At 35.2% G+C, this 20,814-nt stretch overlaps 1 protein-coding gene across 1 annotated transcript; it reads right to left on the reverse strand.

Moving 5' to 3' along the window:
- Positions 1-6,067: 6,067 nt before the first annotated feature.
- On the reverse strand, positions 6,068-20,471 carry LOC140169689 (uncharacterized). Its single transcript, XM_072192986.1, has 5 exons — positions 20,333-20,471; positions 19,419-19,637; positions 13,272-13,436; positions 11,053-11,206; positions 6,068-6,493 (listed from the first exon to the last, which is right to left on the reverse strand). Exons 2-5 carry the CDS (start codon positions 19,618-19,620, stop codon positions 6,430-6,432), a joined length of 585 nt encoding a protein of 194 aa, XP_072049087.1. The 5' UTR covers positions 19,621-19,637; positions 20,333-20,471; the 3' UTR covers positions 6,068-6,429.
- Positions 20,472-20,814: the final 343 nt, after the last annotated feature.

Genomic DNA, 20,814 nt, shown 5'->3' on the forward strand with positions numbered 1-20,814 from the left:
TGGGTTAAGGTTAGGATTAGGGTTAGGATTAAGAGGTCAGGGTTAAGGTTGATTAGGTCACTGCTCAACAAAGTAGAAGCTAGCAATTCGTATCAATATCACGAATGTATGTTTAAAGGTATTGTGTGGTTTATGATACTCTAGTTTGTCAGTGACATATATTCGCTTTTCACGCGTTCTAACCTAATCCCGCAGAATCTATACGCACTCGTACATGGACCGTTTACAAGTCTACACGCTTGTGGCGCAAACGTGTAAAATCATTGACGCTAATAAAGGTCGAGGTGAAATAAAGTGTACCTTGTTTATGTTAGCTACTAATTAAGTATAGAAATTACATTTTTTTGATTTCATCTAAAACAAAATATATTTACACTTTGTTTAGGTACACAAGACGCCTGCTCCCTGACGGTATTTTGCCAGAAGAACTGGATGACTTCGTCATTCTTGATTAGCAAGTAACAGGTCTACGATAAACTTTACGGTGATTAGGATATGCCAGATAAATTCCTGCCATAGAGGATTATGAAAACTTGATGCACAATGAAAAAACCTGGATTTGGTTTTGAGCATCACCAGAACTTCTGGAATTCCTACAGAAATATGTAGATAGGGAAAAGGGGAATGCCAAATATCTGAAATTTTGGTCTCAAATAGAGAGAGAGAGAGAACAGGATGGATTGGCATTCCTTGGTCGCCCACATCACTGGATAAGCATTAGCAGCAGGAAATATCTTGAGCTCCGGTGGGGTTGTTAGCTTCATATTTATCAAACTATTTTCTGGAATAGCCCGTTTATTCATTGTGCATTTATATGATGTGACACGGTGGGCTGTTCCATTCGAAGAAATAGGCTACAAGTTGACAAACAGTTCTCTGAAGTATAAATTTGTTTCTTCATGGTGCCGGATTTTTGCTGAACTCCCTCCCGGAACGTAACCTACTATAATGAAAGACAAAGATAAAGAGAATTTATCGCGTCTGACGTCATCTGTCAATCAAACTCGAGCACGGTTTGTTTACAAGTGTCGTGATGATGACTTGCTGAACGCGGATTTATAACCGGGCGCCTTATTGTTAATTTTGCACCTTTCGACATGCAAGCAATCGCAAAAGTTCGGTCTTTCATAACCGAAGGCACCATGTCCACAATGCCTAGAAAAGCTGCTTTTTGCCATGTAAAAGTACGTAATTTTTCGCCATTTGCTGCTATTCCTTTTCTCCGATCAGCACCAGATAGATCGGTCTTCCTTTACGCGCTGATTAACCTGTGTAAACCAATCAAGGATCGAAATTGACAGTGACATCAGACGCGATAAATTCTTTTCATCTCTGTCTTTAATTCTAATAAGGCCACATTAAGTTTTTTTTGTTGGTTTTCGTCTCCGCTCGCACTGTTTTCTGGAATTGTCTTTTTTAAGCATAGGTTTTAATACGAATGTTCCCGAAGTTCATTATGATGACAAAGCAACATGAATCAACCCCACACAGTGTCATCGCCCGATATCTTCATGGCCGAAATCACCATGGTAGGTTGAATCCACAGCCACGCATGGCCATTTTGTTCCGACCTTTGAGACGCATAATGAGCCGAGGGACAACCGACTAAGGCTACTGACAATAGCCTGGTAATTGACCTCTCTGTGTGTGAGTGAGCATGTATACGCCATTGATGAGGTCAATGGTCATATGCCTTTAGACTGTTTGCACGAGTGAGTGCAGCTAGCCCACGCTGCGCTATAGTTCGGCACATATAAAATCAGAATATTTTTGTCAGTTTTTGAGTTCAAGACGCAATGTTCTTTCTCAAGACGCAAGCTAACGACTATTATATCCGTTGAACACATATATTCAAGTGCAAGGAACAAAATCTGGCATCTTAATAAATAAATTACGGGAGATATTCATCATTTTCTACCCGGTATTCAAAGATTTATCGCCTGAATATCAAATCGTGCATAGCACATTCACGTGTATCGATCCCGGGTATTCATTTCAGTGTCTCTGCTGTATAATGTAATTATTAATCGGGCGATGTCGGTGTGCCCCATGAGAACTACATGCCGATTGGCCAAAAAGAAGATTTCATTATCAATTGGCCCAATCACCATCATTGTTAGAATAATTGCACCACGCAAAAAATGGGGGTGAATTATTTGCAAAGCTCCATTCTTATCGGTAATTTAAGTGAAGATATCATGTAATTGACCAATCAGAGGTAATGTTAGATCGGCAGGTAGTGCGCAGGGGGTTAAAGGTGGTTTTGTAGCATTCTATCTACCTCCCTTAGACCATGGGACAAGGCTTGCTAAGTGCTTCAGAAAGTAGTTTTCGTTCTCCCTTTCTGGGTAGAGGATGGTTTATACATGAAAATATAGCTATTATATCACTGATCAATAATATAACATTTCCCACTTTCAAAAGTTGCATGTTACTGTGTAATTTAGGAGTTATTTGGGGTTAAAAATGTGTTTTTCGTGATTTTTTTGCCATTTTTGCCCAAAAATGTCAAATATTAAAATAGCTGTAACTTTCAAAATAAATTGAGTAGAAATTTCATTTCTATTGTAGATGTTACATATTACATGGATGTCTAACACTGGTGAATAAAAATGTCACAGCACAACTCTAAAATATAAAAAAATGGCAAAAACCATATTTTTGTGCTATTTCGGCCATTTTTGAGCTAAAATGTAATTTTGCATGGGGAAAAATAAATATAAATTTTATTGATTTAAAAATATGTCATTATGTCAACCTAGTTATTCTGAACAAAAAGTTAATGATGGTGAATGTCTGTGACCTATAGTTTTGATTTTGATCTATGGCCCTTTCAAATTCATATATGGACTAAAATAGCATGTTTTGGTTCAATATTTCCAATATTACGCCAAAAATGGTCCTTTATGGCCATTTTAACCAACTTGTTAGTTTTTGAAAGTGGGAACTTCACTTAATAATATGAACATGTAATTGTACTTTAATGTTAAGCTATTTCAAGATCCACTAGTATGCCCACTACTGTGGTAGCAGCAATTTTATCTACTTTCAATGCAGTAAAATGATGACTAAAATGATTTTGCTGCATTGAAATTAGTAAAATTGACCAATATAATTGCTGCTGCCATGGAAACCGAGCTACCATTGGATCTACAACTAGCTTAAAATGAAAGTACTATAATATATCCATAATATATGTGAAGTTCCCACTTTCCAAACACTGAAAATTTTGTTAAACTTACAAAAAAGGACCATTTTCAGCCTAATATTGGAAAAATTGACAAACACATGCTATTTTAGTCCATATATGAATTTGAAAGGGCCATAGATCAAAAACTATAGGTCACAGACATTCACCATCATTAACTTTTTGTTCAGAATAACTAGGTTGATATAATGACATATTTTTTAAATCAAGAAAATATATATTTATTTTTTTCCCCATGCAAAAATTAATTTTTTAGGTCAAAAATGGCCAAAATAGCACAAAAATATGGTTTTTGCCATTTTTTCATATTTTAGAGTTGTGTTGTGACATTTTTATTCACCAGTGTTGGAAATCCATGTGACATGTAACATCTATAATAGAAATGAAATTTCTACGCAATTTATTTTGAAAGTTACAGCTATTTTAATATTTGACATTTTTGGGCAAAAATGGAAAAAAATCACGAAAAACACATTTTTAACCCCAAATAACTCCTAAATGAGTAAAGTAAAACGTGGGAACTTTTTGGATATTAATTCAGACATATATTTACTCTTGATTTGTTATGTTTTCATGTTCTGCCCAAGAGTGGACTACGGAAGTGAAAGATAAATGCCTATGTCCCATAGTCTACCTCCCTCATCACTTTTCCAAAAGCATCCTGACGAGAACCAAAATAATTAATTTGATAGCTAGAATTTGACCGTTGTTCGGTCAACTGGCTCGCTATTTTTTTCTTACCAAACACTGATATCACAACACAAAGCCTATGACATATCATAATTCAGAACAGGTGCATTAGCCCAGGCTTGAACCAGTCACCAATGGTTACGTGCACTACGACAGCGAATTGGTAAAAATATTTTCTGTATCGTTTATTTCCCGGTTTACGTGCGCATGTCATTGGATCCCAGACTGTGTTTTGTTACGTGCACAAATGCTCGTTCTCTGCAGAAATCTCCAAATTATTATTTTGTTTGTCGAAATTACCTTTGTTTTGACAACAGAATATAAGAGGTTAAAATTCAATAAATTCACCTTTTTGGTATCCCGAAAGCCTTAAGGTGGTACTACACCCCTTGATAAATTACTATTTTTGCATTTTTCTCAAAAAATAATAATACACTGGTAACAAAAGGTATATTATAGGGGCAAGGAATCCAATTACTTCACTGGAATTTCAGTAATTCAAGACAAGTGGTTCATAATATAGGCTATGTTATTTTCTTATCATAAATAACGTACCGCTTATCTTGAGTCACTGAATTTCCAGTGTTCAAAAATGGTGTAAAAATATTCCAAGATACTTGATCGACACAACATTTTTGAATGTCCAAAAATGGTCTCAAGTAACGGTACTCCATGATCGGTAATGACTTAATGACATAAAGGCTTTCGGGACATACCAAAATGGTTTATTGCAATGTTTATAAATGTAACAATGACCTACCCTTTTCAGAACATTTTCCGTACACTCCCTATGGAAGACATGACTTAAATCTAATTCCACACTGGGACTGTGCATTTCAAATCGGGCTACCTGAATACCAAATACCCCAGGACATGTGATTGTGAAAAAACTGGGGTTTAGCTCGAAACTCGGCCTAATAATGAAGGTCCAAAGCTGAAGAAAGTTTTGAAATGTTGAAACATGGTATTAAAAAATTGGTTTTTAGGACAAAATTCGGCCAAATAATGAAGGTCCAAATTTGAATATTTTTGAGCAACATTTTTGAATGTCCAAAATGGTCTCAGGTTACTCCATGAGACATGATTGATGCAGAAAAACATCTAAAAAGATGTCAAACTACTGTCACCTTGCAAATTATATTTGATGTAAAAGATACCCATAATACTAACATGTCGAATATGAAGATGACCATTCAACTAAGAACTTCAAGTTATTTTACTACCAACTGCGCAAAACAAATCACTACTTTGTTTCAAGACACAGAGACTCACAACAATTAAATTAAAAACATGTTTATTTAACCCATTATTTTAATAGTGATTCCAATACAATAGAAATCTCTTTAAAAGGAATGTGCAGCGATGCAGATTAACAACTAATTGTTTGGGTAATACATAGTTTGGGAGTTTGTTAAACGTTGTTTTAGTAAACTAATGAATTGACTACTTTATGTCATTGTGTTATAATTTTATTTTACGGGATGTGGAACAGGGTAATATTAGATTAAATGCTTAAAACTTGAGATAACCAGTCTATTAACCAGGAAACATTTTTAAAAAATTCGACCCAAAGCCCCGATATCCGACGTGACAAAAGACTAGTGCTAAAGCTTTTTTTTTATCTTTTAATCTTTTTCCCAGTATAATAATAGGGTCCAATAAATAATAGTATGTTGTTTACACAAATATTATACTCATTATTTTCACCCATTTCTTCCGACTTATATATAGTTATGTGCAATCAAATTGAACTCTTTGTCATACCCAGTAAACACAAAACGTTTTCGACATCATTCGCAAAAGGTTATAAAAAGTTGTCAGAAAACGTTTAAATGTCGGGTTATATAAAGGGTATATTAAGAGTATAAAACGTTTTCATAACCTTAAAAATCATTTTTTGATAATCTAATGCTCAGCAAACAAAAATGTTTTACAGACAACGTTTAAATGTCGGGTTATATAAAGGGTATAAAAACGTTTTAATAACATTCCAAAAACATTCTTGAAAACTTGATACAAAACATTCTAAACAAAATGTTATTTTGGGGTTGAAAAAATATTTTGCGAAAAATGTTTGCCCAAAATATTTTCAATAACGTTTTAAAAACGTTTTCATTGCCTTTATATAACCCGACATTTAAATGTTATTAAAAGGTTTTGAAAAAAAAAAACATTTCAAGAACATTTCTGTGTTTGCTGGGTTCAAACATTTTAACATAATGTTATTTAAATATTGACACAATATTTGGCAAAAATGTTTGCAAAATAACATTTTTGAAAACATTTAAAAATATTGTTGTATTGTGTTTTCATACAAAACGTTTTAAAACGTTATCATGACCTTTATATAACCCGACATTTTAATGTTATTAAAACGTTTTTACCTAAACCAAAAGCCAAAATATAACTTATTAAAAACGTTTTTGTGTTTGCTGGGTCAGTCACCCTTTATTTATAAGCAGGGTTATCGTTCTTTTGAGAACAATTTACCGACGTTTTCGTTGAGACATTTAAAAACGTGGCAAAACTTTTTACCATACAATGTCGATATAGAGGAACAGTCTGCCGTTGATGCGTTTGTAAATTTCCATATGGCTGTAAAAAAGAGAGACAAACACACTTAGTATATCACAAGGACTGCGAACTATAAATATATTCTACTCTTCAGGCCTTTGGGTTTTATTCATTATGGATTTCAGTTAAGAAGGATTAATAGTAAATTATGCCCAACTATAATAATAATAACCATACCTTTTTAATACTTTTAACCCAATAATTTCCCTCATTCTTCAAGCCCTGCCCTCTATTGGGGGATAATTTATAGTTTAAGTTGGATATCCATATTTCGTGGTTAGTGCTTCTTTGTAGCCCTGCGGGGCAAACTAGTTGAATATGTAAATCTCGCTGTTAGTGGTTCTTTTTTAACGCCCTGTAGACACCAAAACCAGCCCCATACCGTTTCTGTTCTGTTTTTGTAGATTGAATGGTGCTTTCGACTACCACGGTCATATGCACCATTAGCTAGGCATAATCCTGTAAACTCTAGACAGCTGTGTTCCACTACAATACGTTTTATGCTTCACTGCACCGTCATTATTTCCATTGTCCAGACGGCGTGGTGCCACGTTGAACATGTTTCCTGTATATAGACGAATCCATTTTCACGCATTCCTCAAAGCCATAGCTGAGTCCCCCTTAGGTCTATCCCACCTAAAATGTGAAATGATGTGGCCTTGGCGGGGATAGTAAATTGCATTCCGTCACCCGTGTTACATGTAGACAAAAGAATGATGAAAGCTTACAACACAATACAATTCATCATCGATTTTTAAGCGGATTTAATCCACCCAATTGGGCATTAACAACACCAGTTTGGTGCAGACGGGACCCAGTAATGGACCCAGTAAATCCCCCCAATATTTTGCCAGGGGGGATGGTCCATACAATCATCCCCCCCTCAATGTTGACACCTGATAATGGGTTTCTTGTGACCAAATTAACCTCATATTTGCCCATTTTAGCCCCAAAAGTGCAAATTTTCGCGCGTTGCGCGCATTTATTCTACGTTTACAACATATTTCATCAGCTTAGCTTAAAAATAGCAATTTTGTCGCTAAAAGGTGCTGGATTACCTATACTTGAAGAATTTTTTCCAAATCCATCCCCCCGGCCCCCACAATGTCAAAAAGAAATCTACGCCACTGCCACGAGGAGGTTTGGGTTGAGTTGCCCACTACAGGGCACCGACACTACCTCATTTGCATAGCAAAATGACCCGTCTCCTCCGCAGCCAATTTGGTTCCGCTCCATCGAAATCAAGCTGGTCACGGAGGAGACTACCCTCCTTTGTGTTTGTTCATTTGTGTATGGAGAGCCCTTCTTGGAGTCTATAATGACTTAGGCTACGCTCTCAGCATGGAAGAAAGAGATGAGAAGGAACCACAACGACTTCGATCGGCCAAGTTTTTATCCGCTTATCTATTGACGCATGAAAAGAAAAGCTATCAATGGTACTTCCTTTCATGTATGATCCATTTACCGCGATCGATGCTTGGCGAAATCATTACTGGAAAAATTTATAACAAACCCATCCACGAACAAACAAACGCTACCCAGAAGTAAGATTATGGAATTTCACTGATGCTCTGAACATGTATAGTAGCTTTGTTTTGGGATCTACAGTCAAACTGTTTTCTTGATCGTGTTGTGTAGAAAATGTCCTATAAAACATCGAAAAGGTAATCAAAATCGGCCGTTTTTTTGCTGAGTTTCATCTTTAGCAAATAAGGTAAGATTTTGGTGACTTTTTCGATGAAAATAGATGTAAAATGTTCTTAAATAATGCACAATGTTCCGGTTGAGTCCGGTACATAAAACCTGTTTAATTTAATAGTTTATATGTGTATAATCGTAACTAGCTAACTCGTTTCAGTGCCAAAGACTGCCAACTCTGAGAAAAAAGTCATCAGAGTTCGGAAAAATTGGGCAAAATGGAAGAAAAAGATGTAGGCCATCAATGACCGATGATCACGTCACCAGAGAAAATCCTATAGGGTGCTTGCACGGAAGGTCATTAGTTCAAATCATCCTTCACACACGCTCCAGAAGACATGCAAATACATGGAATACAATACCAATCACCTATTTAACGCGGGGTATTGATCAAAGTAAATCCTCATGAATAACAATGTCAACTAAATGTCGGTAAAGGGAGTGGACAAAGTGAATGCGTTCGTTGTGGTTCCTTCTTATCTCTTTCTTCCATGCTCTCAGCTAGAGTCCGACGCTGCATTGTACTAGAAATACCGTTTCTGTGAATTCGCTATAGAGCCAACCGGGAACACGTATTCGTTTTGAAAATATAGCATTAAAATTAGTATCACCCTTGTGGCCCCGTGCAGTGGAAAACCTTAATTCTTTCATTAAAAAGAAATGAAAATTAAAAAAACACGGACCTACCTGTGCACCTATATGGGCACAGAAATTTGTCTTAATATGAATGGATTTTAAGAAACATACGGGATATGATGAACCAATGACCTGACGCCATTAAAAGGGGGATCTATTAGTCGTTTTATATATAATGTATATACCGTGTTGTCATAATACCAATATTTGTCATAATATATAACGAGTAATATTTAGTATTGTAAATATGCAGTTCATATGCACAAACGAACACTGATCTTTATGATATTCAGGTTGTTGTACATCTCATATAACATGTCATGTAGTAGGTCATATGTGTTGACCTTCTCCTATTGTATTTGTTCATCTGTGTATGGAGAGAAAACCGCCATTGAAACTCCATCGGTATTAGGGCGTAGTTCATTGAATTCACCGGATTGCTATACGCTGGCGAAGTTACGTAATAATCGGATTAACTACCATAGCAATAGGTGAAAACAATTTTTGAATATACCGCGCTGCACTGATACTTTCACGCGGTTCCTCTGCATTGAACCATATCATGCTGATCACTTGCACCTGTAAGATTAGTATCTTTGAAAAGACCAGTATTGTGTTCAATCTATGATTGCAGACATACACAGGTGATTAGTTCAATCTGCTTGTAGTGCAGCGCGATATGTTCAAAATTGTTTTCACCTATTGCTATGGTAGTTAATCATTACGTAACTTCGCCAGCGTATTCCAAGTACTTTGATAATACAGATAATATGTATTAATGGGTCGAGACGATTGCATTGAAAAACCTAATAAATTATTCACAACAGTTACGTAATCAATCGATAGTGCGGACACTTTTCATTTGCAAACCACCAAAATTCGTGATCTTTTAGCGTTGGAAAAGAAACCACGTGAATAGAGTGCCCTCTCAAGAATATCTACTCTCTGCCCGCTAGCATTTACTGTGCCAGCTCTACGGGCCTTGCCGGCCAAGGCCCCATCATAGACTGTAATCTTTTTACAGTCTATGGCCCCATACCACACTTCCATTTTTAACTAATAAAAATAATGGTTTCCATATTCTATGGTTTCAAATATTATTGTTTTATAGCTACCGATCTATTTACAAACAACAGAGGGCGCTGCTGAATATATAAAATTCAGCATGTGCGCATTTTATTAAAATGCCAAGTGTAGACATTTTTATATAAGAATCATGTTTGCGCATACGCATTTTAACACCAAAATTACACATTTTAGGCTGTGAATATGTTGTAATAATGATAATAATAATAAACAACCCACCCAAAATACTGTGCACTAGGATAACGCATGACATTCACCTATTGGATGTCCAATATTGTGTAACGCAATTGCAGCTAAAATTTACGAGCCGAAACTTGGAAATATGTGCAAGTTCGCGTAAAAGCTGGCAACCCAATTATTTTATATTAATTTGGGAATTATTTTGTCTGCCACGTGACCCTAAAAAAGACCCATCGAAACCCCTACATGTCAAATAATTCGTCTGGGCCTAAGAATTACCAAAATGTAACATACTTACACACAGAACGTATGTGACTCAACAGGTCCAAGGTCAATTTGCATGTTGTAGTGGAATAGTTTTTTTACTATCTGCGTGTGAAGGTCAGATGATGATTAATAAATACAAATGTCATTGAATCCGATTTCGATGGAATCCTATACATATCTTTTAACTCGTTGCTGTGTAACATGCTAACTAGACAGCGCAGATAGTACAAACTATTCTTTTTCAGAAACTGTTAAGTAGATGAACAGTTTGCCTTAACTTTTACGAAAATTAGACCAACTTTGACTTTTGACCTATACACAACAACCAAATCAGCCTTAGGCATTTTAGGCAAGTTCTTAACTAACGGTCGTACATCCACAAACATTACATTACTGAGATCCGTGGTGCCAGACGCATAATTTGACATTTTTGAAAGTGTTATTGGAATCAAATTAGTTTTTGCCACCTGTACGATCATGTGGGGGTAATTTGAGGGTTTTTGTGGGTACTTTAATATTATTACAAAATGGATCCAGGCGATTGCATTGAACAACCTAACAAATAATTCATAACAATTATGTAATCGGTCGATAGCGTGAACATTTCTTCAATCGCAAACCACCAAAATTCGTCATAGGTTTACGTTGTTAAAGTACAACCTTGAATTGAGTGCTCTCTCAAGAATATTGATCTACTTTCTGCTCAAACTTACTGAAACGAACCAACGAGGACATCATCCTTGTAGGCAGTTCCGACACCATCTTCCCAAACCCTTCCACTATGTTCACCGAATGCACTAGGGGTGTACTCTATAAGATCAATTCCAGGATTGCTTTCGAACCAATCATACCAAACCAGCTCCATATCTGTAGAAACACATATCATGATAAATGATTCGCTGTTCTTTTAAAAATGGGACATACCTCACGCTTACCTTACCAAACTTAACCAACGTGAGTTTCGTCCTGGTAGGATTTGAGATACTATCTTCCCAAACCTTTCCAAAATCCTCAAAGGTCCAATTTTTACTATTCGTAGTTCGTGAAACGGTATTCAAAAAAGTCCAAAAATACCCAATTTTTCAAGGGGATCAGGCCGGGGGATCAGGTACACTTTATTAATCTGTCCAAGCGCACGTTTCACTAACACTAACTCTAACCTTGGAAGGCAGCTCATAATGGTTGCACCTGCCTATTATGGTTGCAGAAAGAAATGTTCGGCACCCCCAAAATAAATCATATTAAAGATAAACATTTTTTCCCAAAAAGACCTATTTTCTTTGGTGTTTTTGGAAAAAAAATCCATATCTCCAATACAAAAGGTCAAATTTTTTAACTGATCGTCGGCTTTTCATCACAGCTGCACACACTTTAAGTACATACCATTTGATTTATATAAATTACTTCGAGGACTGTTAAATATCAAAAATATCAATGTTTAATTATTTGTCATAAAATGTGTATAATATCGCGAATTTCAAAAAATCAAAATTATTTGATATCAGAAGGATCTTCGTATTCAGAATACAATTCGATATGTCATAATTATGTGCTCTCATGTCCCACAAAAATACTGTCCAAACGTTAATACCCCCCATATAAAAAGGTTTGACTACAAAAACGATTCTCTTATGAATGCATCTACGCACAGTTTCAGTTTCCACCTCGATACATCCGATCACATAGAAATTTCCAAGCACAGCGAGTCTAGACTCTATGCAGACTGTGTTTTACTACACGGTTGAATGCATAGCATCATAAGAGCTGTGTGTAATCTAGTGGAAAATAGAAATCTGTGATTGGTTTTTGTCATCCAATCAGAATTTTTATTATATCGAACGAAAGCTAACACTTCCCCCTAAAACACTTTTTCTCATTAGGTCAACAGATTCAATGCTTATAGCAAGGCGAATGTGGTAAATCTGTTGAAAACGATCTATCTCAGCATGTGATTTCACATCGCCGGCTGGGAATTCAAAGCGCCGGTGTAAGCTTACCGTAGTCCTTCAACACACACGTTCATGTACACGTCAAGCAAAAGCTTTTTAATGAGACCAAAAAAAAACCCCGCGATATTTTCATACTTTTCTACCCAGAGTCGAAATCTAGGCATCAAAGGTCGAAGGTATGAATTTTGTACACAAAACTGACGTACGTCGTATTTTCCTTACCTTTCCCTCAAATTTGACACTCGGTTGTTTGGTACGCACATCGAAATGTTCTATTTTAACATTTGCGCATGCTCAGATCAATTATCGTTCCTCAGTTTCGGATCTAAATCAGAGTCAATTTCAATGACGTCACTGGCAACCACGTGATTTGCTAGGCGTATTTCTATTGTTTAGTTTTCCAGACCGTACTAAAAGAATTATTAACCTGGTGTAGTCCATGTGAGGCGTAGTTTTGGAAATCGCAAGCTCTTTAGTAGTAGCATTTAGTGAGAGGTTTACTAGTATTCCGGTTTGTAATTCAATGTGTGCATTTCAATCCCGGGATTACGATCCCGGGGGGGTACTCAAGTTTGGTTTTGGTAGGGACGTGCCGCTGAGAATTTGAAAGTGGACCCATAAATATACCAATTTTTCAAGAAATTTGGACCCATTTATATACCAAAAGTTAAAATTTTCGGCCGAATTTAACCCAAATTGTCTTAGTTTTTGAAAATTTTCCCAACATTTTGGGAAAATTTTGAAAATTTTAGCTAGATTAAGGAAAAATTGGGCTATTTTCCGAAAAAAATTAGAAAATTTTGAAAAAAGGACCCATTTATATACCAAAATAGGCTTTGAAAAAGGGGTCATTGATATACCAAAAGGCTAAAAATGCTACCCATATTTGCGGCACGTCCCCGTATGGTCATTTGTACTGAGTACCCCCCGGGATTACGATCTTGTTTGCCAAAATTGAGGAGTCAAATAATTTTAACGCTTACCTGCTTTACCAAATCCAGGAGCTTGTCCTTTAATCATATAAATACAATCGTCCGCGTATATCTCTTGAATGATGGCATCAATATCACCGGCTGCAATCAATTTTGATTTTTTCGCGTTAATTTGTTTGATCTCGTCTTCAAGGTGGGGACTGCCATGGTCTAGTTCTGACAAAAAAACAAGAATGATTAATTCGAATCATTATTCAAGATTTATACAATTTCCCAGCAAACACAAAACGTTTACGACATTATTCGCAAAAGGTTATAAAAGGTTGTCAGAAAACGTTTAAATGTCGGGTTATATAAAGGGTATATTAAGAGTATAAAACGGTTTCATAACCTTAAAAAACTTTTTTTGATAATCTACTGCTCAGCAAACAAAAATGTTTTACAGAAAACGTTTAAATGTCGGGTTATACAAAGGGTATAAAACGTTTTAATAACATTCCAAAAACATTCTTGAAATCTTGATACGAAACATTCTAAACAGAATGTTATTTTGGGGTTGAAAAAATATTTTGCGAAAAATGTTTGCCCAAAATATTTTCAATAACGTTTTAAAAACGCTTTCATGACCTTTATATAACCCGACATTTAAATGTTATTAAAAGGTTTTGAAAAAAACATTTTAAGAACATTTCTGTGTTTGCTGAGTTCAAATATTTTAACATAATGTTATTTAAGTATTGACACAATATTTGGCAAAAATAGTTTACAATAACATTGTTTGAAAACATTTTAAAATATTGCTGTAGTGTGTTTTCATACAAAACGTTTTAAAACGTTATCATGACCTTTATATAACCCGACATTTTAATGTTATTAAAACGTTTTTACCTAAACCAAAAGCCAAAATATAACTTATTTAAAACGTTTTTAAAACGTTTTTGTGTTTGCTGGGTTGTGTGTTTAAAGATCCGCAAATATGATATTGTGTCATGTAACAAGAGACTCCACAGTAGGTGAATGTATTCTACAAAATAATTACAGTATAACTCTGATTATTTTGGTGATCATTTTGTTCATTTTAAGGGTAGTCTTAAGGGGGTGTAATACCATGATTTTCATTAGTACCCCTCTTCTTTTTTTGTTGCAAATTTATGAAGTACATAAATATGTTCATCACCTTATGTCCTGAACTTATAAAATATCTCTACATACAAAGTGCTTTTAAACCATTTTAGTAAATCACTTTGGCCCTATATATTTTTTGTTTACTGTATCCTAGTAACTCAGATGTGTGTTTCATAACAAACCATGATTTATTCTATTCAAGTAGAGTACATGAATAGAATACATTAAATCATTTGTTATACTATCTATAGAAAATGTATTCAGCGATGCATGCTAAATAACACTGAATAAATTAAATAAGCTCTTCCACAATAGAAGCATAGCCAATTTAATACTATGTACCTTCTATAATGTGTTGTTAGGAAAAGAGATTTAAAAAGGCTATAGGTCATCATAGGTCAGGTTTGTAGGTCACTTGGTTCAGGTCAAATTTAGGCATCCATTTTGAATACATGTGATATTCTGTGATATCATAATGAGGCATCAATTTTGATATTTTGTCTTTTACTGGATATATAAGGTGTGAGGTGGATATACTAAAATACCCTGGGATGTAAATGGTGAGTACAATTTAGATTGCCTAGTTGAAGTGGATTGGACAAATATAAAATAGTTACCAAAATCACAAAAGTGAAGCTTACTAAAACTACCTAATATGGTGGTATAGGTGACAAGAAATACAATTTTTGTTTTGCTGTAGTGTGGTTGTGGTAACCTGTTACCTATAGCTTAATTAAGTTTCAGTGAAATAATGTCGCAAGTTAAAATCATGCAAAATATAGCTCAACATTGAAAATAGAAGCATTTTAACCGGTTCGGTTTTTTTTAATCTAGTTTTTAAGAATTAATGAAAAAAAAAATTTGGCCCACGAATTTTTTTTGTTACGTTGACCGTAAAAAATCACAAATGAGCATTTTGGCCCAAATTTGTCCTCACAGATGAATTAATCAAGGCTTTGCCATTCTAAACATGTTTAATTTTATATTCTTTTGACTAACAATTTAGCAGTTATGACACCCCAAAGTTTCCATAATTCATGGGTTTAGATTAGAGTGGCAAGTTTTCCTGGATTTTCCGTGCGTGGTTTTAAAATACTAAATTCCGTGATTTAATTTCAATTCCGTGTTCGCATTCGGGGTAAAAAGAAGTTACTTGCATTATCTTTTTAGTTGTTTTAAGCCTGATATCTTTGAAGACGGACTTCGTTTTCATTATTTCAACCTATGAAATGAAGAAAAAATAATGAGATGTTCTATAGAACATCTCATTATTTTTTCTTCATTTTTATTTTTCTCAGGGAAAAAACAACGTATTCCGCGAATTTCCGTGTTTTCCGTTTTTTTCTTAAATTCCGTGAATTTGTCCGTTTTTCCGTGATACGGAAAACTTGCCACTCTAGTTTAGATCACCCTTAAGTGAAATTTTCTATTGAAAACAAGTATTGTCGTACATGGAACTTACTGGATATGAATCATATGATATCGCATTTGCATTACGGACAGGACACTATTTCCCTTTCCATTTTGTGGCTAATAACTATCATTAGTTATCAATGAATTAAAAGATTAGCCTATAGCAAATATTATGCTCTCAGCTCTTAATTAAATGTGCTAATATAGCCTGCGAGTGGTTCAGCCGAAAGCCGTGTATTTAAGACAAAATAAGACATTTTACACGAATCTGTAATTTAGATACTGACAGTATCCAAATTAGCTACATGTATTTGAATGGGGCTTCAACACAGCCAAAAAAGAAAGTCTCCAGTAGTTCCATCCCCATTTAATCAGATTCTGATGAGTTTATGGCAAAATAATTTATATAATAATTTTCTATACACTTTCCTTCGAAGATTGATACCAAATTTGATATCAAAAGTTTAATCATCATGAGCAAAAGAACCGTTGTTTGGAAATTCGTGCAATTTTAAAAATGACAAATTACGAATTGACCACGCAAAAGTCAATGCATGGTATCAGCGTATTATGTGGCCCGAAGCAACCCGTACAGGAATCATTGTACACTTGCCATGCTTGCCTGCGCACAATTAAAAGAGCGGGGTATTTGATTTGCATTTTGACATGCATGGGTAAACCTTTAATGACAATGAATTTAGACCTCTCAGATGCGTGTAGATGTGTAGATGTAAAAAATACTTTTTTTATTTTGTCGTAAAAGAAGCCATTGCAGATAATGTTGTGTGAATGCTGATAATTTTATATTTTATGTTGATGATGCTTACAAGAAAACGTATTGAAATTTTTTTGTCTCATTACTTATTTTGAAGTCTGCGCAAACTGTTTAGAACTTGAACTCAATAAATCTCCCGGTAAAGAACTTTACAACAACGCCGAAATGTGTGCAACAGCTACACATACAACCCGACATGTTATAACCCATTTGAAATTCCCGCAGTCACAAACAGTCACACTTTATCGATTAACCTGCCGGCCTATTCAGGCGACGTAATTTTTGGCACACACGCTAGCTCCGCCGCGTGATACAACTCCCTATGTCATTTTTAAAATTGCACGAATTTCCAAAGAAAGGTTCCCATGCTCACGATGATTAAACTTTTGATATCAAATTTGGTATCAATCTTCGAAGGAGAGTGTATAGAATATTATTATATAAATTATTTTGCCATAAACTCATCAGAATCTGATTAAATTGGGATGGAACTACTGGAGACTTTCTTTTTTGGCTGTGTTTACTTCAGTACTGCTGTTTTATTCGTTTTTTGCCAAATTTGTCATTTCAAAAATACCAAATGACAATTTGAATGACTTATCCTTCACTTTTAAGCAATTTACAAACAATTTTAATTTTTTAATCAATGAATGGGTCTTTAAGGCAGCATAAAAAGAGCTATACCACTCAACCATAGTTTCATAGCAGTCTCAGCTAACTGGTATATAAACTTGTACGGTTATTAATATTATCCATACCGCGGAAACATGGCATGTTGCCTATGGGGATCGATGCTAAGTCAGGTACCGCGTGAGCAAACCAAAAAATAGCGCATTAGACCCAGTTTTAACCACCGTTTTTCAGTGGGAGATGATAGCCTAATAGATAGAGTGTCCGTCTAGAGATCGGAAGGTCGTGGGTCCAAATCCCATGCCGGCACATTCCCTTGCTTTTTTCAAGTTGGGTTGTGTGCCGGTCGAGATTTGAGTTTATTTGTTGTCTTGTATAATTGTAACACTTTGGGTTGGTAAACTGTTCTTTCTTTCTTAATCATTGCAAACCTAAATTACTTGAGCATAAAAAAATTAAAATAATTATTAAAACAAGCAGGGGTACATAAACGTAAGCAGAATCTGTTCGATTCCTTAAAAAATTAAATTTTGTATATTGCTAATTTATGCGGTTAGATGGGGGAAATGGTAGAAATGAGTGGACACATGTATATGTGATTAGAAACTACTCATCTATCTACGTATATCTGAAACAAATTTTATATCATTTTGTACAATACAACAAAAACATGAATTTGGTTGTCGATCTTGTGAGTACTCGAGCAAATAAAAGTCGGGTATGAACGCTGGCAACAAATGAGATTGAGATAACAGAAATGGTCGAGTGACTTCATTATAGATCGACCTCGGGACTGACTGAATACATTCATCATCTCTATTCCCCCGTTTTCTTTTAGTGCGATTAAAACAGAGCGTTTGATTTTTTCTGGTTTTCCATAAGAAGTAATAGAGTATCTTTTGAACATCAGATAACACATTTACATTTCCATGCACATTAAATAAGTCATTTGCGAAATACCAATACTTTTTACTAATTAGACTTTTCCTCTATGTGTTAGATCTCTTTGTCTCCAATATCAAATTTGTCCTTTAATTTCGTGAGTCTTGTTTATTATTATAATATTATATTTACTATCATAACCAACAAATAAGCCCAATATTTTAACAGGTTCCTTGGTTGCTTTAATGCATACTGCAGTTACTGTCCGTTTTCCTATACACAATACACAGTGCTCTCACCATTGACGCGCGACCTTTACAAATAGTGTATGTTAGAAGTATAGGCATTTGCCTAGTTAAAATCACTGTGTGAAAAATAACCGGCCAATATTAAAAGTATTCTCCAAACTCCTAGCAAATATATTTCTCTAACATGACCTAAAATTACAGCTAGGTTAGATGTTCAGAAATATTCGCACTTTGGTAAAATATGAATGAGGGCAAGGCATAGCTAGCCAACTCCCCGTGTTAATTGAATGGAGATTTGACCGAAAATATTGGTAACGGACCGCTCAATTCTGAAGGATACCAGAAAAAACGGTACAAGCTACATTTAAAGTATTCTCTGAAATTCTAGAAAATATAGTTTTGTAACATGTCCTAAATTTTTAGCTAATTTAGGTGTTTGGAAGTATTCGCACTTTTGTGTTTTAGGAAGGATATGTAAACGACGGGTAACACCAAAAAATATGAAGAAATTATTTCCAAACCGCGTTAAGTCAAAAATCACTATGTTGCTCATTTTCAAGAATGCTGGTTAACAATAAGCAGACTATTGTCTCATTTCGTGAACAAAGGCCCACATACCATTGTTACCTTGCGTTTCCTTTATAATCGGTTACCCAACTGAAAATATAATACCAGCTCATTGCGATACCGCACAGGTAAAACAGAAACATGTGTACAAGCAGAGAAGATCTTATTTAATCAGTTGAGCTGTTTTCAATGAGTGTTATCTTGGTTTAATAGCTTTTAATGGGGTTTAAGTCCTGCAAAGGTCGTGGTGAATTCTACTGTAGACATGACTGCATCATGGCCATAAACAAATTCATTACAGTTTCTAAGATTTCCTTACTTCATCAATTTCGTTTTCTCCAAATTAATCTTCAAACCAGGCAACTTTCCAAACTTGTCTATTTCTCTTACAAGATATCGCTACAAATTTCGAATTTTATTATCAGCAAAAGGAATAAACATCAATAATTTCAGCAAGATCGGAGATGAGTAGAAGTCTTCCAATATAATTGTTGAATGAAATATCTGATAATGGAAAGAAGCTAAACTAAAATGTGTTATCGAAATACAATCATTTACCTGTTAATCTTGAACACGAAATGTGGCCATTGTTATTCTCCTTGAATTCCTCACAATGCCTGGTACATCCCAAATGGGAGAGTGTATCTGAGAGCTCGACGCATTCATTACAGATTTCGATACAATCATCTTTCTTGGAATTCACAGAGTTGGAAAACATGATGAAAATACCAATAACCATGACGACCAGGTTCATCTTCATCTTGACTGCGTTATTACCTGTATTATGGTTAATAGTATAATATGAAGAATTTAACATTCATGGATTGATGTATTCTGTTAGAACAAGTTCCTAGAGTAACTTTGTCTGTGTGATATTTACAAACTCAAAAATAGAAAGAAAAATAGTAAGTCTAAGGTAGTTGAGAAGGATTAACCTATCTACATTTCTATAGCGTTTGCAGTTTCGATAGATTGTCTTAAAGGGGCATTTTGGCATCAATAGCCTCATCCCTGACTTTTCTTATACTGCCGGAATCTACTGTTACTTAATAATATATGTGTGCAAACACATTCTTACAGATTGATTCGTTCAGAAAAAATCACTCAAATTTGTGTTATGATGTTCAGATAACAGGACGAAAATACAGCACCGTGGTTATGATCAATGTAATATACATAATCATGCTAAGAATCAACTGAGACTTTGGGAAATATTTTTTCATAGATATCTAGACTCACACAATCCTCTTCTAATTTGAGGTGGTCAAGCAAGATAAATGAATCGTCATCAGGCAATAAGATTCTGAATATTCCCAGTGTGTGGAAATTCAACAAAATTATGGATCACGGAGTAGACTGTTTACGTTGCTGTTATCAATAAAATATAAAAAAAAAAACCCCTTCTGGTCATATTAAAGTAAGAAATCGTCGTTTTCGTGATCGCGTCACTTCACATGCACTTACTCCCTTACCTTGTCCGTCACGTTAGCTACTTGAATTTAAACAAATTGTGTCTGTCTTCTACACAACATTGATGTAAAACAACTTGTCAACACCGTTTTATCAGAGTGATCAGGCATCAAGCAGCTTGTATGCGCATGTCAAAGAATTAAGCACTGACAAGGGGGTGACACTAAACTCACGGTTGTTCTATTAAACACGCAAAGCAATGACAAATCCCGCTGGTTTGCTTGGTAGAAAATGAGTCCAGTTATTGATCGGTTATGAATATTCATGTTCGACCCCTTGATCAGGTTAATTACGGTTGACAAATAAAGCCGCCATTCAGTATGCGAACTTTGTCTGTTCAATGCGAGTACCAAGCTTGAAAGTGCGCCCGCTATAAGAGCTGAGACCACTGACCTCTGCACCCGTAATCGCGGACTGGTATTTCCATTAGGCACCAGAGATATGTTTTTTTATTGAAAGTCTGCTAATTTGAGAAGGGAATGAC

This window comes from Amphiura filiformis, chromosome 14 (assembly GCF_039555335.1).
Source record: "Amphiura filiformis chromosome 14, Afil_fr2py, whole genome shotgun sequence".
Lineage (NCBI taxonomy): Eukaryota > Metazoa > Echinodermata > Ophiuroidea > Amphilepidida > Amphiuridae > Amphiura > Amphiura filiformis.